At 44.3% G+C, this 23,452-nt stretch overlaps 1 protein-coding gene across 5 annotated transcripts in view; it reads left to right on the top strand.

The window, feature by feature from the left end:
• The window catches only part of NTRK3 (neurotrophic receptor tyrosine kinase 3), a 464,920-nt gene extending 449,529 nt beyond the window's left edge, over window positions 1-15,391 (top strand). For 3 of the 5 annotated variants that reach the window (XM_053223581.1, XM_053223582.1, XM_053223579.1), the window contains 3 exons: window positions 3,667-3,708; window positions 9,180-9,338; window positions 13,286-15,391. In XM_053223581.1, the coding sequence (XP_053079556.1) occupies window positions 3,667-3,708; window positions 9,180-9,338; window positions 13,286-13,471 (387 nt within the window). In that variant the 3' untranslated portion in view covers window positions 13,472-15,391. The remainder of the gene's footprint in view (window positions 1-3,666; window positions 3,709-9,179; window positions 9,339-13,285) is intronic. The other 2 variants (XM_027068007.2, XM_027068010.2) reach the window with 1 other exon arrangement.
• Window positions 15,392-23,452: the final 8,061 nt, after the last annotated feature.

The following is a 23,452-nucleotide window of genomic DNA, read 5'->3' on the forward strand; positions in this document are numbered from 1 at the left end:
AAATTCCATTGTCCACCAGAAGAATCCAGGGATTCTTGGAGAAATGGCGTATTCTAGGGCTGGGGCAGCAAATGTACAATATGAGCCTACAATATTTTCTTTACAAATTTTGATGTGGATTTATTTTTGAGAGAGAGAGAGACAGAGTGTGAGCAGGGCAGGGGCAGAGAGAGGGAGACACAGGATTCAAAGCAGGCTCCAGGCTCTGAGCTGTCAGCACAGAGCCCGATGCAGGGCTCGAACCCACGAACCGTGAGATCATGACCCGAGCTGAAGTCGGACGCTCAACCGACTGAGCCACCCAGACGCCCGGAGCCTCCAATAGTATTTAATGTCAGAAGCAAGGCCCGGGGTATGCGAGAGGCACCAACATTAAGAGGCTGCCACTGGCCAAAGATGGAACAGTAAGCATCAAAAAGAGCAATCATAATAAACTGAGACTCTTCATCGGGTTAAAAGACACCCCTGTCTACACACTCACAGCCACACCCCCACCCCCACCCCAACATGAGTCGAATTGCATGCTTCCCAGAATCAAGCCAAACCTCTTGTTGGTCCCCTTTGGAGGATGCTAGGGAACGAATTCATTATTCTGAGCGCTGATAATAAGGGAGAGAACTGAACATTTCCTCAACGAAGTGTTATCAGTATAACCAAATAGTTAATGAGGGAACTTTTTTATTCATAGAAGATGCCCAGCTGGTACATGCAGAGGGAATTCTAGAACTCCACGCTTTTGTAGCCCCTAATGAAATCATGGGTCCGGGCAGTAAGTAATCTTCAGTGCCTGCTTGTACCCTCGGGTGAAAGAGGACGTAACAGATGATCAGGCTGGCAACATGGGAATCCATGATAATATAGGTGGTGGAAATGTCCTCTAAGGTAGTATAATCCAAAGATCTCTAAGTACATATTTTCTTTCTAGAATCAGTTCTTGGAATCTTTGCCTTATTCCTGTACGTTTCCCGTTTCAAAGCTCAGCCTTCAGACCTTTAACGTATCTGATAGTTTGGATCATTAGCTAGTATTTCTCAGGCAGTGCCTAGGCAAGTTATATTATCTTCATCTGTGAAAAGGGAGGAATAGGGAATTCTATCCTATAGGAAGGGAGAGAGGATTAAATGAGGGATGTATGGCTGGTACTCAGTGTGTATTAATTGATGTTACTGATATGAAGATTATTATTTCAGCCTATCGCTTGTCTGGATAGGTTTTACCCTAGGAATACTTGTCAGCTTTTTTAAGTTCATGTATTTATTTTGAGAGAGAGACAGCGTGAGTTGGGGAAGGGCAGAGAGAGAGAGGGAGAAACTCCCAAGCAGACTCCAGGCTGCCAGCATAGAGTCCTATGCGGGACTTGAACTCGTGAAACTGAGGTCATGATCTGAGCTGAAACCAAAAGTCAGACTGACTGAGCCACCCAGGCACCCCTGTGAATAAATATAAATATATATCTATATCATATTTATATTCATATATATTTATGAATAAATGTAAATATATATTTTTTATTATTATTTTTTCATCAGCGAAGGATTTAACCACTACCTTTCCCAGACTAGATTTCTCCAGCGTGGGAGAAGGATGTAGATAGTCCTGGGGGAAAAATCAGTGTTGGCCAGGTAAATCTTTATGGGGAATATGGAAACCAGGAAATTAGGTTTGTTATGCTGTTCTCAAGCATGTAAGGACACACACAGTGAACAGTCATTGCACTTTATGTGTATGCTTTTGGATTTAATGATACTCGGCGGGTTTTTACATACATGATCTCACTGGAGGCAGGAGATGTTTCACTCCTGTGTTGAAGATGAGGACGTTGAAACTCAGAGGTTGAGTGCTTGTCTAAGGTCACATCACAACCCAGGGCTTCTGACTTCCAATTTATTGCTCTTTTTGTTATGTTACTGGCCTCTTGAAATATTTTAGTTCACTTCCAGAGGAATGCCTTATAAATTTCTCTCACATTGGTGGTAAAAATCTTGATACAATTTTTCTTCGTGAAGTCCCTGCAGCCAATTAATACTCTTCTAATACTTTTATTCCCAAACACTTAAGTTCATCAGAGTTTGTATCAGCACACTTGAATTCCTCCCTCTTTGTAAATTGGGAGATTTCAGTCTGGAACACCTCTTCTGGATTGTGTATAAAATCATTAAATGAAGCAAACAATCAGCATCTATTTGAAGGAATCCATTACTTAAAAATTTGCATCAAAAGGGATGTTTCTGTATTCCTGACTTTTTTTTTTCCATCAAGAAACCAGGTAAAATAAACCATTCCACAGGATTCTATCGCAGACATAATTTTTCTTTAAAAGAACATCACCTTCTAGGGGCACCTGGGTGGCTCAGTCAGTTGAGCATCCGACTTCAGCTTAGGTCATGATCTCATGGTTGGTTCATGGGTTCGAGTCCCGCGTCACGCTCTGTGCTGATGGCTCAGAGCCTGGAGCCTGCTTCAGATTCTGTGTTTCCTTCTCTCTCTGCCCCTTCCCTGCTTGCACTGCGTCTCTCTATCTTTCAAAAACAAATAAATGTTAAAAAACATTAAAAAAACCTACCTTTTGAATCAGAACTTATGTAAATTAGGTCTACTGGTTTTCCTTCATTCAGGTGTTTAGTTTTTCCTTTTATTATTTTTAAACATTTCAAATGTGATACATGATTGGATAAAATTACAAACAGTATAGAAATACATATAGTGAAAAAGTGGGATTTCTCTTTGGTCAGTGCTCACTCTCGCTTCCTTCTCTAGACTATATTTCTGGATCATTTTCTATGCATTTACAGACTTACACATTATTCCCTTTTAATGTACTTGCTTATGTATGACACATTTTTACATAAATAAGAATGCTAATATATATATGTATATATATACATATATATATGTATGTGTTTTCCTTTAATGTATCCTAGACCTGTTTACACATCACTGCACATACTCTCCTATATTCCTTTTAACCACTACATATCTATGCATAATGATGGGCAAATTGTTGCCCTTAAAAACGATGAAATAAAAATCCCCTTCAACCAATAGTTTTTGCTTATAGGACCAAGTATTTTTCTAAGGCTCCTTAGAGGTGAAATTACTGCCTTAAAAGGCACTCAACATCTGTAGTGTAGACAGATTCTGCCAAGCTGCCTGTGGACAAGGCTGCACCAAGTCTTAGCAGTGACCCTTGAGAATAACTCTATCCTCGTACCTTTTCAAGCACTAGATAGTTTCAATCTTTTCAATTTTTCCCATATAACATTCAAAAGTGTGTCTCTTTATTGTTTTAATTAACGTCTCTTCATATGTCTGTGCTCATTTGTAACCCTTTTGTGGACCATCTGCCCTTATCCTTTACTCATTTTTTTTTTTTTCGGTCAGGTTGCTGTTTTAAAACTAATTTAAAGGAACACTTTATAATATATGAATTTTAATCCTTTGTTACATATATTGCGAATATTTTCTCTGTCATTTGTCTTTTAACTATGCTTATTTCGTATTTTGCCATGAAAAAGTGTTTGGTTTTTATAAGTTGTATCACTAAATCTTATCTTTTATGGCTTCTTGAACATGTGTCATATTTAGGAAGGGCTTCTTCTCCTGAGTTATACAGATACTTTTCTAAGTTTTCTTCTAATATTATTATTGTTTTGTTTTTACGTTTAGCTCTTTAATCCATCTGGAAATGATTTTTGTATATGGTGTGAGGTAGGTATCTAAGTGTACTTTTCAAATGAATAGTTCATTGTCCCAACACTTTGACTACTAACCCATCATTTCATATATTAAATTCCAATATTATACATGGGTCTGCTTCTGGACCCTGTTTTGTTCCATTGGTCAATGAAATTTGTCTCTTTCTATGCTAATAACACCGTGTGTTCATTCCTGTAGTTTGATAATATGTTTTGCAATCCGATAGAGTAAATCTCCCTTGTTGTTCTATTTCAAGTGTATTTTAGCTTTTATCAAGTATTTATTCTTCTAGACAAATTTTGGTATCATCCTGTCAATTTCCATACATCATTCCATTGGGGGTTTTCATTTAGATTGTGTTGAATTTGCAGACTAATTTGAGGTAGGAATGAGAGATTTATGATATTGTCTTCCTATTCAGGGAAATGACATACCTTTCCACATTTCAGATCTTCTTTTATGTTTTTCAATACTTTTCTTTAAGTAAACTTTGTACATTTTCTGGCTAGGTTTATGCCTGGGAATTAAGCTTTTTTGTGCTATTAAGCAACTTATTTTCTATTAAATTTATTACTACGGGTATATGAGGGTAGTTTGATTTTGGTAGGTTCATTTTATAAATGGGTAGCTTACGAAATCATGTAATGATTCGAATTGCTTTTTAATTAAATGCCTTGAATAATCTTACCATATGCATGCATTGGCAGCTTTGACTCTTCAGTGTTTCTGCCTTGCTTTTTTTCTTGCTTTATTGCATTGGTTGGGACCACCCGAATAGTATTGCATAAAATTAGTGACAGAAGATACTTTGTATGCTTCTAACGTTTTATTAGTACATATAATATTTAGTAAGTTAAATAAAGGAAGTTACCTTCTATTACTAATGAATTTGGACATTTAATCAGGTAAATGTGTTGGAAATTTTTGGCATCTTTTGAAATTACGGCTTTTCTTTTATCTTTTAATTTACTGATTAAACAGTAGACTTCTTAAGACTAAGGCATCCTTGCATTTCTATTATAAATCTTATTGAGTTATAATATGGAATTCTTGTAATATCTTGCTGATTCAATATAACATTATTCATATTTGGAGGCTATATTTATAACATAACTTTACACATATATAGATAAAATATCTATGTCTGTATTCATATATTTAAGGCTGTATGCTATGTTTGACTGATTGATTTTATCATCAGGAATATTCAAGTTACAGAAAATGAACTGGGAAAGTTTCTACTTTTTTATTTTTTATTTTTTGCTTTGGAAAAGTATAAATAGGATAAAAAATTTTAGAACTTACCCCAAAAAACCACTTGGCCCTTGTATATTTTTACTGTATAGAATTTTTACTATAATTGTAATTGTTTTGTGTTTAGATTCTCTACTTTTCTTTTTTTTTTTTCACTAACCTTTTCTAGAAACTCAATTATGGCATCTATATTTCCAAATTTCTTGTTGTAATATTTTTAACATTTTACATTTGTCTTCTCTATAGCTCTTATTAACCTTGCCAAAGGTTTATATTATTTTGACAGAACTAGCAATTAATTGTAAAGATATAGTCTCCTTTTTACATTTTTCCCCCTTTTGGTTATTGTTTTACTTTGCCTTCTTTTATACAATTCCTCATTTTATCTTTGTTATTTATTTCCTCTTGCTTTCTATGATCATGTAGGTCTTTACTACTTTTGTTGTGGAATCACATTTTAAATTTTAATTTAATTATATTTTTAACTATTTTAAAAATAAGTGCTTAAATGCTGTATTTTTAAAAAATTACTTGAGCTATATTTCATAGGCTTCAATGAACACACACTTAATTGTTATCATAATAAATAATTTTACATTTAATTTTCAGTTATTCCATTATCAAATTGTTTTTTAATTGCCCAAAGAGAAACTTTTTAAAAAGTTATTCTTTTGTTGTTAATTCCTATTTGGTACAGAAAATGTTTTTTTTTTTTTAAATATATATTTCTTTTTTTTTTAATTTGTAAAAATGTTTTATTTATTTTTGAGACAGAGAGAGACAGAGCATGAGCAGGGGAGGGGCAGAGAGAGAGGGAGACACAGAATCCGAAGCAGGCTCCAAGCTCCGAGCTGTCAGCACAGAGCCGGATGCGGGGCTTGAACTCACAAACCACGAGATTGTGACCTGAGCTGAAGTCGGATGCCTAACCGACTGAGCCACCCAGGCGCCCCTAACATATATTTCTTTATTTTTGAGAGCGAGAGAAAGAGAGAGCAGGGGAGGGGCAGAGAATCCCATGCAGGCTCCCTGCTATCAGCACAGAGCCAGATGTGGGACTTGAACCCACGAACCATGAGATTATGACCTGAACTGAAATCAAGAGTTGGATGTTTAACTGAATGAGCCATCCAGGCACCCCATTTTTTTAATGTGTATTGTTTCTTATGTACTGTGTTTTTTCTTTTGGAATTTCAGATTTCTTTTGAGGTATAATATGTGATTGGTTTTATAAATTGTTTCAGATAATTGAAAATAATGTTCCAGCTTTTTTAGGGAGGCAGAAAGACAATCATAATAGTCATATCTATCAATTAAAACTCATCTCCATTTTTTAATTTAAATTTTAGTTAGTTAACATACTCATCTGCATTTTTAAACATATCTTCATTTATCTCGTCCTCTTGATTTATTTGTGAAAGAAGTGTTTTGATTTTCCATTATAATGGTAGTTTTGTCAGCTTCCTTTTGCTTATATCCTATTTTTAGTCTTTGTACATTTTTGTTGCTATGTTACTTGGAGCCTAATAAGTCATAATTATCATAATGGTGAATTTTGCCATCTTGAAATATGATATAAACTACTTTCTCTTTATTTAATTCTTGGCATTCTAAATTTTTTCCCACACATGTCTAATTTTCAATATTTTACATTTAAATATTGTATATTTAATATTCAATATTTTACATTTAATAATATATTGTGTGTATATGATTTAATATATTTTATATTATATTTTAATATTAGCATATTTAATATATATTCCTTTTTTATTTTTACTGTATTTTTGCATTCTTTCATTTCTAATATTTTCTGTTACTTTCTTCTATGTATGTCTTTTCTAAATAACACACATCTTGATTTTTTAACATAATTTTTCTCTTATTTAAGAGGCAGTGCAACCCTTTTGTATTTAGTGTCTATAGCGGTATTATTTAAACTTCTTTTTCATTTTGTGCCACATCATTATCCCATTCCTCTTTTTTGTAGCCTTTTTGGTATCGGCCAGAGATTTTTGGTTCTTTTTTCTAACAACTGGTTTGAAAGCTGTATGTACTATTTCTATTCTTCTAAGAGCCACTTAAAAATTTTAGCAAGGAAATTTAAATTGAAACCGTTGTAATCAACAATTGATGACTGTCTACCTGCTCCCTTTCCCTCCCAAAAAGACGAAGCCTTTGTCAGGCTTTAATGATTTATCTTCCTACTCTTCTGTGTACTTATGTGAAATTATCTGGAGATTTCATTCCAGATAAGTACTGTTAATGGTAGCAATGGTAGTACTCTTAGCATGATTAGTATTATTATTTACTTTATGTCTCTATTTTACTAGAAGACTTTATTAGTCATTATATTACATTTTACTATCAGATTAGCAACCATTATTTAGATTTTTGTTTTTAATTTTAGAAAGTGAGAGACAATGAGAGCAGGGATGGGGCAGAGGGAGACACAGAGAGTGAGAGAGAGAGAGAGAGAGAGTGAGAGAATCTCAAGCAGTCTCCTGACACAGGCCTGGATCCCACGACCCCTGGGATCATGACCTGGGGTGAAATCAAGAGTCTGATGCTCAACCATCTGAGCCACCCAGGCTCCCCAACCATTATTTAGATTTAAATTGCATTTTTTGTGTGTGTGACTTATTTGCTGTACTGTATTTGTTATGTTCCAAGTCATTGTCTAGTGTAGATTATTTTCCCCCTGTTTTTCTGGAATAATCCTCAATTAATTTTCTCGTCTTTATTTTCTGAAAAACCAAGAGGGACCAACTTTCTGAGTCTTTTCTTGTCTGAAAGAAACACCCTCGTTTGTCTTTACACACGACACAGAGCTATCTTGGTTATAAAATCCCAGGTTGAAAATAGTGCCTGAAAATCCTTATAATCATTTATCTTCTAAAATATTTCAAGTAGATAAGGCAGACATCATTTTCCTCTTTAGACATAAGAGTGCCCATTTTCCAATAAGTCATTCTTTCCTAAATGTCCATTATTGTTATACCTCCAACCAGCCCACTGTAAGAACAAGAAATTCTGATTAATAGTTCATCGGGACATTTATAGAGAGCTCTTTCTATCAATGGCAAGCACTTTTCTAACAACAAATTCTATGTATTAGCCAAAAGTCCCCGTTTCTGATGTTGTATTTACTAAGGATACAGTTAGTTCCTGAGTTCTAAAACAAGCTGTGGATTGTCTTATACTTACACCGTACATCTAGCCTGCTGGTCCATGAGGATTTCCCTAATGTTTTCTCAGGAAAGGGTACCCTGAATGTCAGTCACTTCCTCTTGTCCTTGACTGTCAAATCTGTAGACCCACGGGTGGGTCTTCTTAGGCTATTTAAAATGGTTATTTATTTTTGAGAGAGGGAGAGAGAGAGGGAAAGTGCAGGCACATGTGGTATGTTAGTGTGCTAGTGGGGGAGGGACAGAGAGAAAGGGAGAGAATCCCAAGCAGGCTCTTCACTGACAGTGCAGAGCCCAGTGTGGGGCCCAGTCTCATGAACCGTGAGATCATGACCTGAGCCGAAATGAAGAGTCAGGCGCTTAACCATCTGAGCCGCCCAGGCACCCTCCCTTAGATTTTAAAAGACACTTTTCTTACTGGACTTTGAGATGTCACTAAGAACTGTCATAAATTCTCTTTCAGTCCACCTGATTTCTTATTAGCAAGTGGCTTCCACACATTTGGAACTTCCCTGTCCCCTTCACTTGAAACACTGAGTCTTAAGTTGCGATGAGAAATACAGGATCATCAGGTAGGAGGTAAAGTCATAGTTCTGCAGGTTAGATGCACATGAATAATGTTGTGCTTTAACCGCCATGGCCAAGGAGTTTAACCTGCTGCCTAAATACTCCTGTACTTGACGGCCTCCCTCAGTGACTCTGCTGACTTCCCGTGGACCTCCTTTCAAGGTTAGGTTCGCTCTAGTACCAGATTCTAAAACCTCTCCCACCCCGAATCATCTTGGGGTCTTTCTTTATGCTCTGTGTCAAGGAACCCACTTTCCCTTAGGGGTTATCTCTAGTTGCAACTCCAGCTGCCTCCAGTGTGTAGATCTTGGATGTCAGGGCCCCACTGGGCCTCTGAGACAAGTTGTATCAAGGTGTGGCTATCTTAGAATAAGAGGCATGGAGAGCACATCTACATATAAAGAGTGCAGACAGGCATGACCGACTCTGGTCATCTGGTCACTCTGTGTGTCCCTCTGTCTTGACCCCTTTTAGGTGGGAGGACACACCATGCTCCCCATCCGTTGGATGCCCCCTGAAAGCATCATGTACCGGAAGTTCACTACGGAGAGCGATGTGTGGAGCTTTGGGGTGATCCTGTGGGAGATCTTCACCTACGGAAAGCAGCCGTGGTTCCAGCTCTCAAACACAGAGGTACAGAAGGGGGTAGATGGGAACCTCGATTTGGGTGAAGGCTGATAGGAGATGGCTCAGGCCAGGACTTAGACATAGTATACAAAACATCAGGTGGGGTTTGGAGCCAGCAGGGCATTATGTAGGCAGAAGCAAGAGCGGGGAGCTTCTTAGTAGGAAAAAAATTATAGCTGTAGGAATTGTGGCATAATTGTCAAGAGAGCATGAAATCAGATGTTTAAATTGAGATGCGAGTCACGGTCCTGTTTGTTCTGCTACACTTAAACATCACACATGTTTCACTAAGACAGAAAATGAAAACAAAGAACAGCTCTGAGTTCTTCAATTGTGCCATCTTGTGGAAACACCCAAATTATCTGGATTCCCAAAGGCTTTGGGCATCCCAGGGAGGTGCAGCATGGTAGGTGGGGAAGGCACATTTCACGTTCTTGACAGAGCGACGTGTGTGGACTTCCAGGAATAAAAGGACCCATAATAGTAAACATAATAATAATGAACACATTCTATGTTTTTATAATTTTGATTTGTAATAATAAAAATATCAGTAATCAGATTTGAGCAATGGTTAACATTTAGTGCCAGTTACGTTTCTGAGCACATTAGCTGTAATAACTCAGTACTTTCCACAGATACCTGTCGAGATTCAGGGCAGAGGGAAGGGAACTGTTTGGGGTTCTGGAGGGGACTGGCCAGAATCTCAGAGGTGGGAGCTTCTGTGGCATGGAGAGGGCTTGGGCCATGGTCACAGCAGTCCTGGCTCCAGAGCCAGTCAGGTTGGTTCTCACTTGTGTCTGGACCAGACTCATGTTGCCCTGGAGAACTCAGTACAGTTAGTGGGCAGTAAGGGGCTCGGATTTCCAACCAAGCAGACTGATAAGAGAATGCAATTATTTTTTTTTAATTTTTTAGATGTTTATTTATTTTTGAGAGAAAGAGAGTGCATAAGTGGGGGAGAGGCAGAGAAAGAGGGAGACACATGAGCCAAAGCAGGCTCCAGGCTCTGAGCTGTCAGCACAGAGCCCAATGTGGGGCTCGTGAGATCGTGACCTGAGCTGAAGTGGGACGCTTAACCTCCTGAGCCGCCCAGGCACCCCCACAGGAGCCTTTGAGTATTACGATTTTATCTGAATATTCAAGAAAGTATCTTTGTTTTGGGAAGCTGTGTTCACCTGTGCCCTAACCAGTGAGTTTCTAAGACTGAAAAGAAGGCATTTCTTTAAGTCTGTAGTATCTCATCAATCACAAGCTATATGAGTCTTAACCACATTTCCCAAAGTAGGACAAGACATTTTAATGACCTTTAAAGAAAGAAAGTGTATCCAAACCCATTTGTTGTAGTGTTTTGAAAAATTGTTGCTGCTTTCTTGGGCAGTGGGATCGGTGGTAAACACAAAGGTTCCCACAAGTGTGCCCACCCGCATATGTGCACACATGCACACACATGTACAAACATGCACGCACACAGACATGCACATACCCACCCACATATGTGCACACGTGCATACACATGTAAAAACATGTTTGCACACACATACATGTATGTGTGCACATATCCACCTGCATATGTGCACATGCACATACACATGTAAAGACGTGTGCATGCACATACATGCACACACCCACCCGCATATGCACACACATGCACACACATGCACAAACATGTGTGCACGCGGATACATGCATGCATGCATATACCCACCCATGTACATGCACACGTGCACACACATGCACAAACATGCACGCACAGAGGCACACACACATCCTGAGCAGAGCCTCCATGTAGTTTGGTGGCTCCAGTAAAGAGGGGATCTGGGTTGAGGGACTATTGGTGTCAGTAGAAGATCTGCCCTGGATACCCAAGTTGGCTTGTAGTAGCCAAGAAAGTGTTTCTGATCATTTTTGTTAAATATTTATTTTTGAGAGAGAGAGAGAATGTGCAAGTTGGGGAGGGGGAGAGAGAGAGAGAGAGGCATAGAACCTGAAGCAGGCTCCAGGCTCTGAGCTATCAGCACAGAGCCTGACGCGGGGCTCAAATGCACGAACTGTGAAATCACGACCTGAGCTGAAGTCAGATGCTTAATCAACTGAACCACCTGGGTGCCCCAACGTTTCTGATCATTTCTAACACAGTTTGGTGAGACAGTGGCCTTGAAGGTGGGCTTTCTGCCCTCCAGCCACCTGTCCCACTCCACCCTCCAGAGCAGCCAAGTGCTGGCAGCTACTGATCACGGGTTCCTTTACGGAAGCTGACACCCCAGCCAGCCCCACCCTGCAGAAGACACGACAGAGCACTTTTGGTCGTAGCGTTAACAGCTGCTGCAGTCTGAGCTGGATCCCTTTCCGTGGAGGTGAAGGTAATGGAGTGTGGAGACAAGGCTCTAATAAGAACGGGAGAATATGAGCAGCTGGAGACCTATCGGGCTGGCACAGAAATGAGTCTCGTGGGCTGGCTCCAACCCCCGGGGTGAACAGGACCAGGAAGGTGCTGACCCAGTGAAGGTTTGACAGGCTGTCCTGGGGTCAGAGTGACATGAGACAACATGGCACTGTTGGGGTCAGCAGGGGGAGACAAAAGAGAACAAAGGCACTTGTCTTCCCCAACTGAACACAGAGTCACGGGGCCAAAGACACTAGAGGCACTCAGCTAGAGATGATTCTGTGTATTTTTATCATTACAACCCATCTCCGAACACGGAAACTGGAGTTTGGGGCAAGTTGCCCAGAGTTAGGGAGAAGTTAAAACCAACCCAAGTCGTGGAAGATGAAACCTTGAAACGTCACGTATTCGAGGTCAGCAAAGAAGTGCCTTTGATGGGGTGCCGGGGTGGCTCAGTCAGTTGAGCATCCGCCTCTCGATTTCAGCTCACATCATGATGTCGCCGTTCGTGTGTTCAAGCCCCACGTCAGGCTCTGTGCTGACAGTGCGGAGCCTGTCTGAGATTCTCTCTCTCTCCCTCTCTCTCTCTGCCCCTGCCTGTTCATGCTCTCTTTCTTTCCCTCTCAAAATAAATAAATAAACATTAAAAAAAAAAAAGAAGTGCCTTTGAGAAATTGGAAATGAAGCTCAAATTACAGGCATGGTCCCCACGTGGCCATCTGGGGTGGGTCCCACCACACGTTATTTGTTTTCTTCCTACTCCTCCTTAGGCCTCCCCTTCAGTACGTGTTGCCATGCTTCGTGCTCTTGGCTTCGTTTGCATTTTACGACACTTAGGAGGTAGTCAAGGCAGACATTTGATCCCCATCTTCCAGATGAGGGTGCTGGGACCCTGTGAGGTTAACTGACTTGCGCCGGCCACCCAGCTGGGCAGTGGTGAATCGTGCAGCAGTCTTGGTGTGAAGGATGTTCACAGAAACCAAATATGCGGGTTAGTGCAAAGAGCAGGGGGTGGGGGCTTGCTGAGAAAGGGACCCGCAAGGTGGCTTAGAGATAAGCAAGGTGCTCTACACAGAGGCTGGGAGCAGGAGGGGAGCTGGCCAGGAAGTGGGAGCTAAGGGGAGGGAGGCATGGAGGGGCCAGATGGTGTAGAGCTCCTTCAAGGGGGTTTCAAAGTCATTCAGGCTCATAAGAGGGGAGGGACAGGTCAGATGCCAGACCCTGCTGCTAAGTGGCAATGAATGCAGGGCGGCGTTCAGATGAAATTGAGGGCCAGAGAGGAAGAGTCAAGTACAGGGGAGAGTGTATGTGGGGGAGTCCGTGAAGACCTGACCCAAGGGGCGGGGCACAAAGGGCAATCAATGGTGGGCGCGGCCAGCCAGCCACCTGCACAGGACAGGGGAGAGACTCGGGGCTGTCTCCAGCCAGCCTGCCGCCTGTGCAGGGGGGCACCCCGGCTCTGCACTGGAGCCCCTCCGTGAAGTCGTCGCCTGCTGCTTTTGCTGGGTGTGAGCCGCGGGGCCCCGGCGGGGCTTTGGATGTAACGTCCTGCCGCTTTCCACTTTTTCAGGTCATCGAGTGTATCACCCAGGGTCGTGTGCTGGAGCGGCCCCGAGTGTGCCCCAAAGAGGTGTACGACGTCATGCTGGGGTGCTGGCAGAGGGAACCCCAGCAGCGGCTGAACATCAAGGAGATCTACAAAGTCCTTCACGCTTTGGGGAAAGCCGCCCCCATCTACCTGGACATCCTCGGCTAGCGGTGGCTGGCGGTCACGGATGCGTACTCTGTTGCCTCCTGTCTCCCGGCCTCACATCCTCCCTTGTCACCTCACACTCCTTTCTTCCATCCTGACTGAAGCGAACATCTTCATATAAACTCAAGTGCCTGCTACACATACAACACTGAAAAAAAAAAAAAAAAGGAAAGAAAAAACCCTGTAAGGCAGTTTGGCGAATATATATATATATACATATATATATTTATATATCTAACTATCTATCTATCTATATCCACAGACAGAGAGATACCTTCTCTAATACAGAGAGAAGCTGCTGACACAGAAACCATAAGACTGTAACAACAACTCAGAAAATCTTAAATATTATAAACACAAATGGAAACCCCCTTTGACGGAAGCTGGGGTCCCTGCTTCTTCGGCTCCGGCTTTTCGGAGCCGAAGACCTTGACGACACAGAGACGGTCTTCGTGCGGGGACAGGAGGAGCTGGGGTGGAGTGCGAATTGTTCAGGCGATTACCTGCACAGGTGCGTTTCCCCTCCCTGGCCCCCCCCCCTCCCCGAGCTCTGCACAGGTGCATGGACAGACCCCATCAACTGCACTCAGGATGCAGCGGGAAAGAACACCGGACCCGGGGCCTCTGGAAAAGCCTCATGTCTCCCCTGACTGTTGCCTCCACGCCTTCCCCTTTCCTCTGCTTCAAGACAGTTCCCCCAGTTGTCCATTCTGGAAAGTAGAGTCCTGACGCTTTTGGAAGTCAGTGAGGGCGTGTACCAGTCAACACGTAACAACCGACAAGACACAAAACCATCATGACAATGGACTTCATCCATCTTGGGTGTAAACCACGCTCACGTTCCTTCCTAAATTTGAAAGGGACGTGCCATTTATTCTCTGAACCTCAAGAACTGGACGTTCTGGACTCAGCCACAGAAGAAGAAGCTGAAATTCGAACCCTCCCTGGCAAGGCACTGCCTCTCGTCTTTCCCTCGCTGGAAAGACTCCTCAGCCCCACCTCCCGCATTCGGGCCTTTGGGGGAGTTTGGGGGCGAAGGGAACGTCCGCGTGTTGCCCGCAAATGTGGACGCAGCAGGGTTCCGGTAGCAGGAGGCTTCGTTCCTTGTAGGTCGTTATAAAGTGTGCCCCTCCGTGTCCTCTGTTTCTCATCCTGCCTGCCCAGGTCCCCAGCCCCCCACTTCCTGGGCCTCTCGCAAGTCCCAGGTGAACCTCACTGCCAGGGAAGGGAGCCAGGTGTAGTCAGAGCGTGGGGCAGCGCTTGCATCGGGAGCGAGGAGGTACCGTGGGCAGCAGCCAGCAGGGGAGAATCTATCTGGCACCTGCACCGGCCCCTTGGCATTCTCCTCACGTTTCCAGGCCCTGGAAGGATTGATGCATCTGCCTTTGAGCTGCTGTGAAAATGCAGGGGCTGAAAAATCGCTTTTGTGGGCTGGGGGTGGGGGGAGGGGCCGAGGCTTCTCTGGGAGGTGTCCGCCGCGGGCCATGGCCACAGGCGCGGCATCTTAATGAGGACGGAGCCCTGACCAGGGAGAGAGAATGAGGCGTGTGGGCTGGGGTCCTGGCCGCTGCTGTCAAGGGCTGTCACGGGGGCAGATCTCCGGGCCTCCCCGATGCACGACAAAGAAATGCTTCCGGAGGGCAACCGCCTGGCCCCTCCCAGCTCGCCGGCCCCTCCACCTCACCCCAAGCACAGAGCTACCTAGTGGACTGGCCTTTGCCCAGTGGGAGCCTCGGGGAGTGGGGGGCTCGGACCCGCACCCTGCCCTGCCAGCCAGAGGGGCTGTCGGCGGCCCCCGGCGGCCTGGTCAGCTGCAGTGCGGGCATCCCTGTGGGGTTTGGGACAAATCCTGTATGTGTGGTTTGCTTCTTTTTTTTAGACCCACAAATGTTTTTATTCCAATAGAAAAGAGCTGTGCTCAGACTGTAGGCCTCGGTTGGGAGTTGGGGATCAGTGGGGCCACTCAGCTGGGCTGGGAGGGGAGCCGGAGTTTGGTTTAGGGTTTTCACTGTGCTGGGTTCCCAACCCAAAGGACTTTGGAGGAGAGCTGGGTGGACCGACCACCTCAGAGGAACCCTTTGCTCTCCTATGGCAGGTATCCTCCTGTCTTTCCGCCCAGAGGCCGTGGCTCTATTCTGGGGCCTCTAATGCTGGCTGAACTGTGCCGTCTGGTGTTGAGCAGGGTAACTAAGAGAGAGGTGAGCGTGGAGGGGGGGCCTTGAGGGGGAAGGGCCTTCTGGTTAGATGTGAGGCCCCAAGGCTCCCGTTGCTGCCAAAACAGACCTTGTGTGACCTTCCATCTCACAGGCTGTGTTTCTAGAACCTCATGGTCACTGATAGGCTGGGAAGAGGGGGTGTGGGAAGGAGTTGGCAGCTGCTGGGCAACTGGGAATGAGGAACCTTCTAGGGTTTCACCTCAGGGTGCAGAGTCATCACAGCCTGATGGAAGAAGACAGTTCCTTCGGGAGCCAGGAGCCCTGGAAGAGACGGAAGTTGTCTGATTGTACAGGCCCTTGTGCTGGCCATGGGGATGTGTCTGCATCATGTCCCCTGGAAGCCGCTGCCTCTCGTGAGGGCAGAGCAAGGGGCAGCAGAGAGGGAGGCCCGGCTTTCTTACCCCCTTGTCGTGCTCTCTTTGTACAGTCTACATGTTGACTTATGTAAAGGCAAGGAAAAATAAAAGCTTTTTGGAGGGTGAGGGAGGCAAAGACTAGGACTGTGGTCACTGAAGGGGCACCCGGGGCCCTGGGAGCAAGCAGGGGACATTATCCCTCCTGTGGTGGGAAGCTCGGCTGAGACTTGCTCTACTGGGTCTCAGTCTCCTGTCTGCGAAACAAGAGGTGCCTGTTCATCTCCGGCCCTTCAGGGTCTGAAGTGTTTAGATTCTCACAGTGCTGAGTCACTGTGCCATTGTTCTCGGTAGCGCCCCGGAATGCTACAGTGGCCCTCCAGGGTGGCCCTCCTCGGGCCTTGTGTGGGCAGGGGCAGCTGCCACCGGGGGCTCAAGGGCCTGGGCCCACATGGGTCCTGTAGACACTCCTCTCCTTCTTGGTGCCTCCGTCACAATGGCAGATGTCCGAGATGACTTTAGACCCAGAGGGCGTGTTTGGTCTTTTTCCCCATCCCCAGCCTCTTTGCACACCTAGAAAGCTCTGGCGAAGGCCTATCTATCTATTTATTTTCAAAGAGCTCACTGAGCTCTAAACTGACTAAATGACTAAATGAGTCTTACAGTGACATCCCATCAGCCACTGTAGCCACCCCAATCCGTCCCACTGTCACCCCTCCACACCAAAATCCACATTTTAAAAAAGCATGCTAGAGGGACCGTGAAGATGCGGTTGGATGCAGACACCGTCATGAGCCTTGGGGGAAGCTCCAGGTCCTGAGGCTGACCTCCCTGCCATGTCTTCCTCATCTGGTCCCCTCCTGGACTGAGTGACAGGGACCTGCTGTTGGGTGCCCACCTTGGAGTAAGGAGGCATGGCCAAGGGTCCTCCCTGTTCTTGACTTTGGACGTGAACCAGATGCCGCCCTCTTATTATATCCCTGACCTCAGTGGATCTCGAGACTCACTGAGTGTTCTCTTGCTAACAGACGAGAGACTTGTGTTCCTCCACTCAGCAGATCATGCCCAGATCCTCCCTGGAGAGAGGCTTCCCTCTGGAGGCCAAGGAGCCTTGGTCCTTCTGGGTTCAGTTTGAACCTTACCCTTCTTCTCTAGTGATGCTTATCTTGTGGAATATACTAGTGCAAATATCTTTGGTGCTAAATACTACAGAAACCAACACCCATAGGAGAGCTGACAGCCAATTTCTGGGGGTGCGTGAGATACCCCCTCAAAAGCAGAAGGATTCCGTTGTGCTGGGACACTACAGGATGCATGGGAGCTTGGGTGGGAGCATGCAGGGATGTGGAAAGACCGTCGAATTCCCAGCTCTGCTCTTGGTTACCCAGGTGACCATGGCCAGGTCATAATCTCTCAGAGTATCAGATTTCTCATCTGAGACATTTGAGAGACCAGAATAGATATCCTTGGGATTCTTCTCAATTAAAAAAAAAATTCTGTTCTGCTCCCACCTATTTTGTTTTCTCTGCTTTTTTACTTGCTTATCAGAAATAAGAGACAAGATGAAAGGCAGGTATGGAAGGGGAGGAGGAAAAGTTACCCAAGGCAAGAAATTGTTTCTGGAAGGCACATAGGGAAGACTGTAGTGATTGGTAGGGTTGAGGGATATTGGGGGCTAGGGGGACAGGCACACGGGCTCACCGGCTGCCACCTGGCCCCATGGCTGATTTCCACAGGCTTTCCTTCCTCAGCTAGCTGGCTACTCCATTCCACACCGATGCACCGTGAGCCAGCAGAAACCATTCCAAGATAGGGAGACACGCCTGCGTACCTCTCATGCAGGCCACTGGCAATTTGAACTCAGAAACCAACAGATGTTTCCCTTCAAATGCTATTTCCAGGAGGTAGGATGTTGGAAAGAGGGCAGTATTTTAGGATGCAGACTCTTCACCCAAGTCCTTTTCCTTTCAGGAATGATGAATGGTGTCCTTGCTCCTCTTTTCCCAAACTAAACAGCAGCCGGATTGTCTTGTTCAAGGTGTGGTTACTGCAACAGGCAGTCTTGGGCTTTGAGAGCTTCGCTGTGCTTTGCTTAGAGTCTGAAGCCAAGAAACGCCTCTAGGTGTTGATTGAATGAGCCATGTCCTGACAGGCTAGAGGACCACTCTCAGATGCCCCTGGGATGGCTATTGTCAGCTTTGGTGGAGCCAGCCTGCTAGAGTACCCAATGGCATTTGCCTTAGAGCAAGAAATGGCACCCTTAGCTCAGGGCTTGGTGCTGTAGCCACTTTGGTGTTGGTCCCTGGTGTGCCAAACTTTTCTTTGATACCAAATAAAATGTTCAGGCTAGCACATAATAGGTTTTAAAGGGAAATTCCAAGTCTTTGTATCATTGTTAAGATCTCAATATAGACTCCAGAAAATGCTTTGGGATTGCTTAACATCATTGGTAGCATCATCTGAGGGGAAGTATAGGCCCATATACATTGTATGTTTATGTCTCTATATTCAATTAGACTGACTTCAGTGAAGTTCTGCTTGGACTCAGCAAACGGATTACTTGATGCTTGGTCTCTTTCAGTCTCACATTCCTTGGAGATGAGCTATCCAGAGATGGACTGGCCTACAAGAGACAGAAAGATCCTATTGGGAAATCTGTCATTTTGTAAAATTTGATCATTTGGTGCTCCCTGGATTAATGCTGGTGACAACATTCTGGGCATCTGAAAATCCCTCCTTCTGGCAGTCTGATAGATTACCTTGCAGGAGCGCTTTCTACTACTTGCCATTTGGGAGTCAGCATTGAATTTACCAGGACTGTAGACACAACCACTCCCTAGAAGGGATGTGACAGAGAGAATGCGAGATGCCGATCATGCTCACTCTTTTGGAAAAGTGACTGGTGGATGTGGTGAACATTTGTGTCACTACTTTGGGCATTAGGACTTTTGCTGTAAGCATAAACTGTTTCACCCTAAGGAACTGAATCATGGCTTCTGAGAGAGTCTCTGTTTCCCTGGTGCAATCTCCCCAATCATAGTTTTCCTTGACTTCCTAAAAAAATTCTATGTGTTGCAACAAGAGATGTCTCTGGCCCAAGGGTCAGTGTGCCAATATAGATGCTTTCCTATTTCACAAGGAGATCTGTGGAGATTGAGGTCCCCCTCAAAATACTTGGAATTCTCGATCAAAGTAATAAAATTCAGATTCCCCTTCCTTTTTAGCTAAGTTCCAAATTTAAAACTAGGCCTTGTCTGATACTTGCAGTAGGGATGGTGTCTTAAACCAGTGTGCTGAGTGATTTCCCCTCATACTGAGGCAAGACAGTAAGCTCTGTTAATTTTTCCTCTAATCACCAAGGTAAACATTGCTTTGTGTGCAGTGCTATGGCCCAAACTTGTAGTTTGCAAGAGACACTTCTAGCCAACAAAGCTAGACATTTCTAGATGTATCAAGAGAACACAGATGAGGAAAGTCCTGAGCATGTGAGGCTCAGGGCATCTGAGAAGTACCTTGGAGCTCAGGTGTCTTGCTTTCCAGTTTGACATATTATGAGAAGAATTGGTTTGTTATCACTTTAGACAATGACCAGTGTAGACGTCCTTCATCAAAGTCCAAAGGAAGACTGAGAACCCTGATATCCACTATATTCTCGAACATTGTTTTGGATGCAGTTTCTCCGAAGCCCAATGAGAAATGTCAGTACTCAAGTCTAGGTCTGATAGTTATTCCTTCATTTAAGAAGAGTGTATGGAAGTCATTAAAAAAGAAGAATTTTGTGATATGTTAACTGGGAGGACATACTCAAATGAATAGCTTCCTTAAATGTTTTGTTTCTTTCTTGGAGAACTCTCCGTGACCCGTCTCCATTTAACAGCTATGTGATGTTCAGCCGATGCTTCTGAGCCCACCTCTGGGGTAAATGAATAAACCTGGTCCAGGTGATTTGATTTCTGCTTTCTGCAGAAGGGAAGTAAATCTCAGTAAAGAAGATTTTCTTTCATTTTTGTGCTTCTTACTTTTTCCTTTTTTTTTTTTTTTCTTTTGGCTGTATCCTCTTGCCTCCATGGGACTGACAATCCAACATCTCCTACTCCATGAAAGTCTTAATGTGAGGTGAATTCCAGGACCACAAACAGTTAGGACTTCAAACAGTGAGAAAATTGGCACTGAATGATTCGGCACACAAAGCAGAAAACCTTCATTTCCTGCAGGCGGGATGGAATTGACTGTTATATTAAGACTTGTGAAGGAGCCCTGCCCCAGAGTAATTTCGATGCTGTCAGACAACGTTGACATCTAGATTAACCTCTGTGCAGTGAAGTTTACTGCAAAGCTCATTGGGATGCAAGTGGTGTATCTCTGCAAATCCCATCTGGAACCCTAGGTGGCCCATCCCTTCCCCACCCACTGCTCACTCCATCCGTGAACTTTTAGCCTCCAGGAGCAGAGAAGCCATGACTGGGGTCTGAGCCCAGCAGAGGGAGCTTCTTGACCTCTCTCTGACCACAGTGCTGAGCCAAGTTTTCCGCTCCGTGGGAGTGACAGTGGGGGTCACTGTCTTGGTTTTTCCCGAGGGGACTGCACATCAAGGCGTGGAAGCCACTCTGCTGATGACAAAACGGCTTTGCAGCATATCTCGACGCTGCACAAAGTGAAATGGTTTATGAAGAATTAGTGTGCACTGCCTCAGTGAACCCTGCTCTCCCCCCCACCACCCCGCTCCCCGGGGTCCCCCAGCAATTCTTGGTGTGGATGTAGCAGGTCAGGGCTACAGCCAGGTGGCCAGATGGGGTAGTGGGTTCTGATGGACAAAGGGCTTGCCCTGGGTCTATGTAGGGGTTTCCCACAATCCTTATGGGAGAGAGGCAGCCCCAGCTCCTTCCTCTCCTGGTTGGGACAGAGCGTATACCTCTCGGAAGCCCCGGTGTGTCAGCTCTTTCCTTATGGGGTGGTGGGCTCCAGCGTGGCCTGGACCCTTTCTGACCCAACTGTGCCATGCCACGTAAAGGCACAGCGGCCAGCAGGAACCTCAAATCTGAATTCATGGCTTGTTTACAAACCAAGGCTGTTAATTACATCAGAAGTCTGAAGAAAAGGCCTTTAGTTTAGATTCCGACTCCTCCACCTTCAGATTCTCTCCTTCGGGCTGCTCCACACCATCCCGGGTGTCTTGGGAAACTGACCTGCGGAGTTTAGAATACCGTGAAGCCCAGAGAGCATATTTCTCCGGGGGTTTTACTGATTCTGATTCTCTCTGAAATTGTTTTTCCTACCTTGCCTCTTGCTTTGAATAGGAGTAACAGTCTCCTTGTATGTTCTCAGATATTTCTTTAGGAGAAACGAAAGCTTCCGGCCAAGGACACTGTGTTTATTGACTGGGGAAAATAGATTTCTGGGCCAACTAATGTCACAGTCATACAGAGACAAACCTGAGGACATTATTTGAAAGCAATTATCAGTGTTGCATTTTGTTCTAGATGCTCAAGCTCACGTAGTGCAAACTACATTCATCCCTCATTATTTATAATACTTGTTTAAATGCACACATGTGCACACCATCCCCTCCGCCCCCCACGAATGCATCTTCACTCGTCTTGGTCCAATATGACCCAACAAGCCAATGTGCCCTGCATGTTCATCCCACTGATATCTGTGTCTATGTGCATGCAAGCAAGTATGCTCCAGACATGTGGCTTCTTAAACTTCTCTACAGCTCATCTTTTCTTTTAATATCGTCACACAGCCTGTGACTTTCTCCACTATGGATCATTTTATGAAGTTAGGGTGTTTTCAAAGGAGACTGGATCCCAAGTTTTCAGAACCTTCGTATTTAAAGGTTGGACTAGTTTTCTCAGAGAAACACAAAACCAAACTAAACCTTGATATAGATTTTATGTAATTAATTTGGAGGATGGTCGGGCGGGGAGAAGCACTGAATTTTGGCTTGAATAATACGTGCTAAGTACAGATGTACATGTGAACTGTGCTAAGTACAGATATACATGTGAACAGATATACATAGTTCAAGCAGATTACTGAAGCTATCTTGGAGTTGAAGCCTTTAGATAGGAAACTCAAAACATTCAGATTGAATCAGAACTTGATGAGAAAGGGTCCGATTTTCCCTGGGAAAGTTAGATGTTCCATGGGACATGGAAGGAACACTGGGTTGGAAGTGAGTAACTGCACTGGGTGTTACTTGGTGGATGGCTGTGCACAAGTCACCTCAATTATCTGGCCCAAGGTGGAAGTGTCCTTAGTATAAATGGGCAGCTGGCAGCTAGTTGCAGACTAGCCCTCTCTCTGATTCCAGTGAGGGCTAAGCCGATCTACTTCACCCAGGGACGGCTCCAACCAGCTGTCATTAAAGCGTATCTTCTCAAGTCTCACCCAGAACAAGTGTGCACAGCCTCCCATCCTACAGAGTCAGCCCGGTGTTCATCTTGCAGTCAGTTCACATCTCACACCTGCTGTTGAACGCTGTCCAAACTCTGAACTCCTGTGGTCCATCCGCTGTCCCTGACTCCAGCCCTTAAAGTCTGGCTTTTATCTCTGAAAGTCAAGGAAAGCCCTCTGGGCCCATCTCCTTCTTCCCTACCCTGAGCATCAGCCGCACTTGTGATTGAGCCTAGCTAGGTTCCTGGAGAAGAAAACTGTATGTTCTAGCAGCCATCCATCAGTCTCTTTCCAGCTCCATGGACCAAGTGATTAGCTCCTCATTAGCACCTCATCAGTTGCTTTTGCACCAGAGACTCTGGGACAACAAGCCTATTATAATGCCTCAGTCTGTCTTTTTGAAGTCATCCCTTCCTTCTGGCTCTATTGAGAAAGGAGAGCCTGCTACCAACAGCTTTTCCTTCAAATTTCTCTGGCTTTTTTTCCCCCTGGCTGTTAAATATACAGATAAATGGTAAACAGTGGCTTTCTCTTTTGTTTTCCAGGCCCCTCCCAGTGTGAGTGTACTATGCCCCTACGGAACAGGAGCACCACAGACCACATGTCAGCACAGTGTTCATTTATTTAGTGGAATGGTTATAATATTGACACAAAGGTTTGCAGCATCTAAATCTTGAGGGGGATAAGAGGCTTTTTCTATCAAATGAGATCTTTACAGTGATGGCACAAGAAGGGTTTATACCTTAAGAACAGCAATGAACCTGAGAAACATGCTCCCTCTTTAAGGAACAATGAGGTGGAAGAAATCACTGGAGAAATCACCAGGACACCAGACCCTCTATTCCGCAAATCACGATGTTTCAATAGATGCTTCAACTCTGTCCTTGACATGGCTCTAAAAACACAATAATGAACTATGATCAGCTATCCACATTTACTACTAAAATTCATCATGTCTAACCCAACCCCTATTTTTTTTTATCAAATATCATTTTTTTTTTTATAACTCTGGGGAT

Source organism: Acinonyx jubatus, chromosome B3 (assembly GCF_027475565.1).
Source record: "Acinonyx jubatus isolate Ajub_Pintada_27869175 chromosome B3, VMU_Ajub_asm_v1.0, whole genome shotgun sequence".
Taxonomy (NCBI): domain Eukaryota; kingdom Metazoa; phylum Chordata; class Mammalia; order Carnivora; family Felidae; genus Acinonyx; species Acinonyx jubatus.